Raw genomic sequence first — 1769 nt, 5'->3', positions numbered from 1 at the left:
CTGTGACGCCGTCCAGCAACATCATAAAACTTGGAGTTGATCTTAAGAAGAAGGTTGTCTTGCAATGCGGAGAAGCCGTCGGCTATTCTGTCACATGGAGTCATAATGGGTGAGTGGTCACTTTTAAGGTGGACACTTGTAGTGGACACCCTTAGAGCTGTTTCTGCTGTTGTCAGTGCTGTTCTTCCTCTTCTTCTTCTTCTTCTTGTTCTTGTTCTTGTTCTTCTTGTTCTTGTTCTTCTTGTTCTTGTTCTTGTTCTTCTTGTTGTTGTTGTTCTTCTTCTTCTTGTTTTTCTTCTTTTTCTTTTGCAAGGGATTATAACACTATCCATGTATAAGAAACTCCCATATTTTTTTAGTCTAATTTTTGGCAAAAAAGGGTATATGGAACTCCTTAATTTTGTGAGGTTAAAATTTGGATAAAGGGTTTTGTAGGGGATTATAACACTATCCATGTATAAGAAACTCCCATATTTTTTAAACCTAATTTTTGGCAAAAAAAATAGGGGGTTCCTTATGCCTGTTCAAATATGGCGTATACCTTGTTCTATCCCTCCTCCTCTCCCTCTCTCTGTTCATCAGCAAAGACATCTTCGCAGACAACCGACACGATATACAAGGATGGGAACTGGTGATCCACGATGTTGACTACAAAGATGTTGGCTTATACACCTGTCGACGCAACGATGACATCACAGACACACCTTTGGAAAGATATCAACTAAATATCAAAGGTAAGCAGACATAGTCTATCTAAGACTACATTATCTAACGTGCTCTTCTTTGTTGTTGTTGTTTAGCCCAAGGTCAGTCCTGTTCCAGGAGACCCTATGATCAAAGAAGCTCCACCTGTGACCATCCTGCCTTTTATATAGACATAGTCTATCTTGGACTACATTATCTAATGTGGTCTTCTGCGTTGCTGTTGTTAGGCCCAAGGTCAGTCCTGTTCCAGTTTCCGTCTACCAAATCCACTTACAAGGCTTTGGTCGGCCCAAGGCTATAGTAGAAGACACTTGCCCAAGGTGCCACGCAGTGGGACTGAACCCGGAACCATGTGGTTTGTAAGCAAGCTACTTACCACACAGCCACTCCTATGCCTATATTTGTTTTCTTGTGATTTACCTTGCATTTACTTTACATTGTTTTGGTCTTACCCAAGATCCTTTATACAATGTGTATATATATATATATACATACATACATATATATATATATATATATATATATATATATATATATATATATATATATATATATATATATATATATGCGTATATATACACTACCTTATAGAAATGCAAATACAGTAATCCCTTGCCATATCACTGTTCACCTGTCATGGTTTATTATTTAAGCTTACATCGATTCCACTGTGGTGTTGTTTTGCATTTATATTAAAATATAATATATACAAAATTATAAAAATAATTTTTTAAAAAATACACTACTGTTTCTACCTTGTGGATTTTCACCTATCGGTGGGGTGGTTTGGAACATAACACCCGCAATAGTCGAGGGATTACTGTATTTTACTATTGTGTTGTATAATAATAATATTAGGGATAAAATCCAAAATTACAGGTAAAAACTCAATTAAAATCAATTTATTAAAAATTAAAATTAAATTAAGTTTCACAGAGTAAAATATATGATCATGAACCTTGGTTCTTTTCCCTAAAACTATATATTTATATATTTTACTATTGTGTTGTATAATAATAATATTAGGGATAAAATCCAAAATTACAGGTAAAAACTCAATTAAA

At 34.7% G+C, this 1769-nt stretch overlaps 1 protein-coding gene across 1 annotated transcript in view; it reads left to right on the top strand.

The window, feature by feature from the left end:
• LOC106872908 (papilin) overlaps positions 1-1769 on the top strand; it is a 151893-nt gene that overhangs the window by 87592 nt on the left and 62532 nt on the right. The window contains exon 31 of the mRNA XM_052978120.1: positions 583-734. Coding sequence (XP_052834080.1) covers positions 583-734 — 152 coding nt within the window. The remainder of the gene's footprint in view (positions 1-582; positions 735-1769) is intronic.

Source organism: Octopus bimaculoides, chromosome 30 (genome assembly GCF_001194135.2).
Source record: "Octopus bimaculoides isolate UCB-OBI-ISO-001 chromosome 30, ASM119413v2, whole genome shotgun sequence".
In the NCBI taxonomy this organism is placed as follows: Eukaryota; Metazoa; Mollusca; class Cephalopoda; order Octopoda; family Octopodidae; genus Octopus; species Octopus bimaculoides.
Note: the sequence above shows the minus strand (reverse complement) of the source record. Positions and strands in the feature narration are given on the sequence as shown.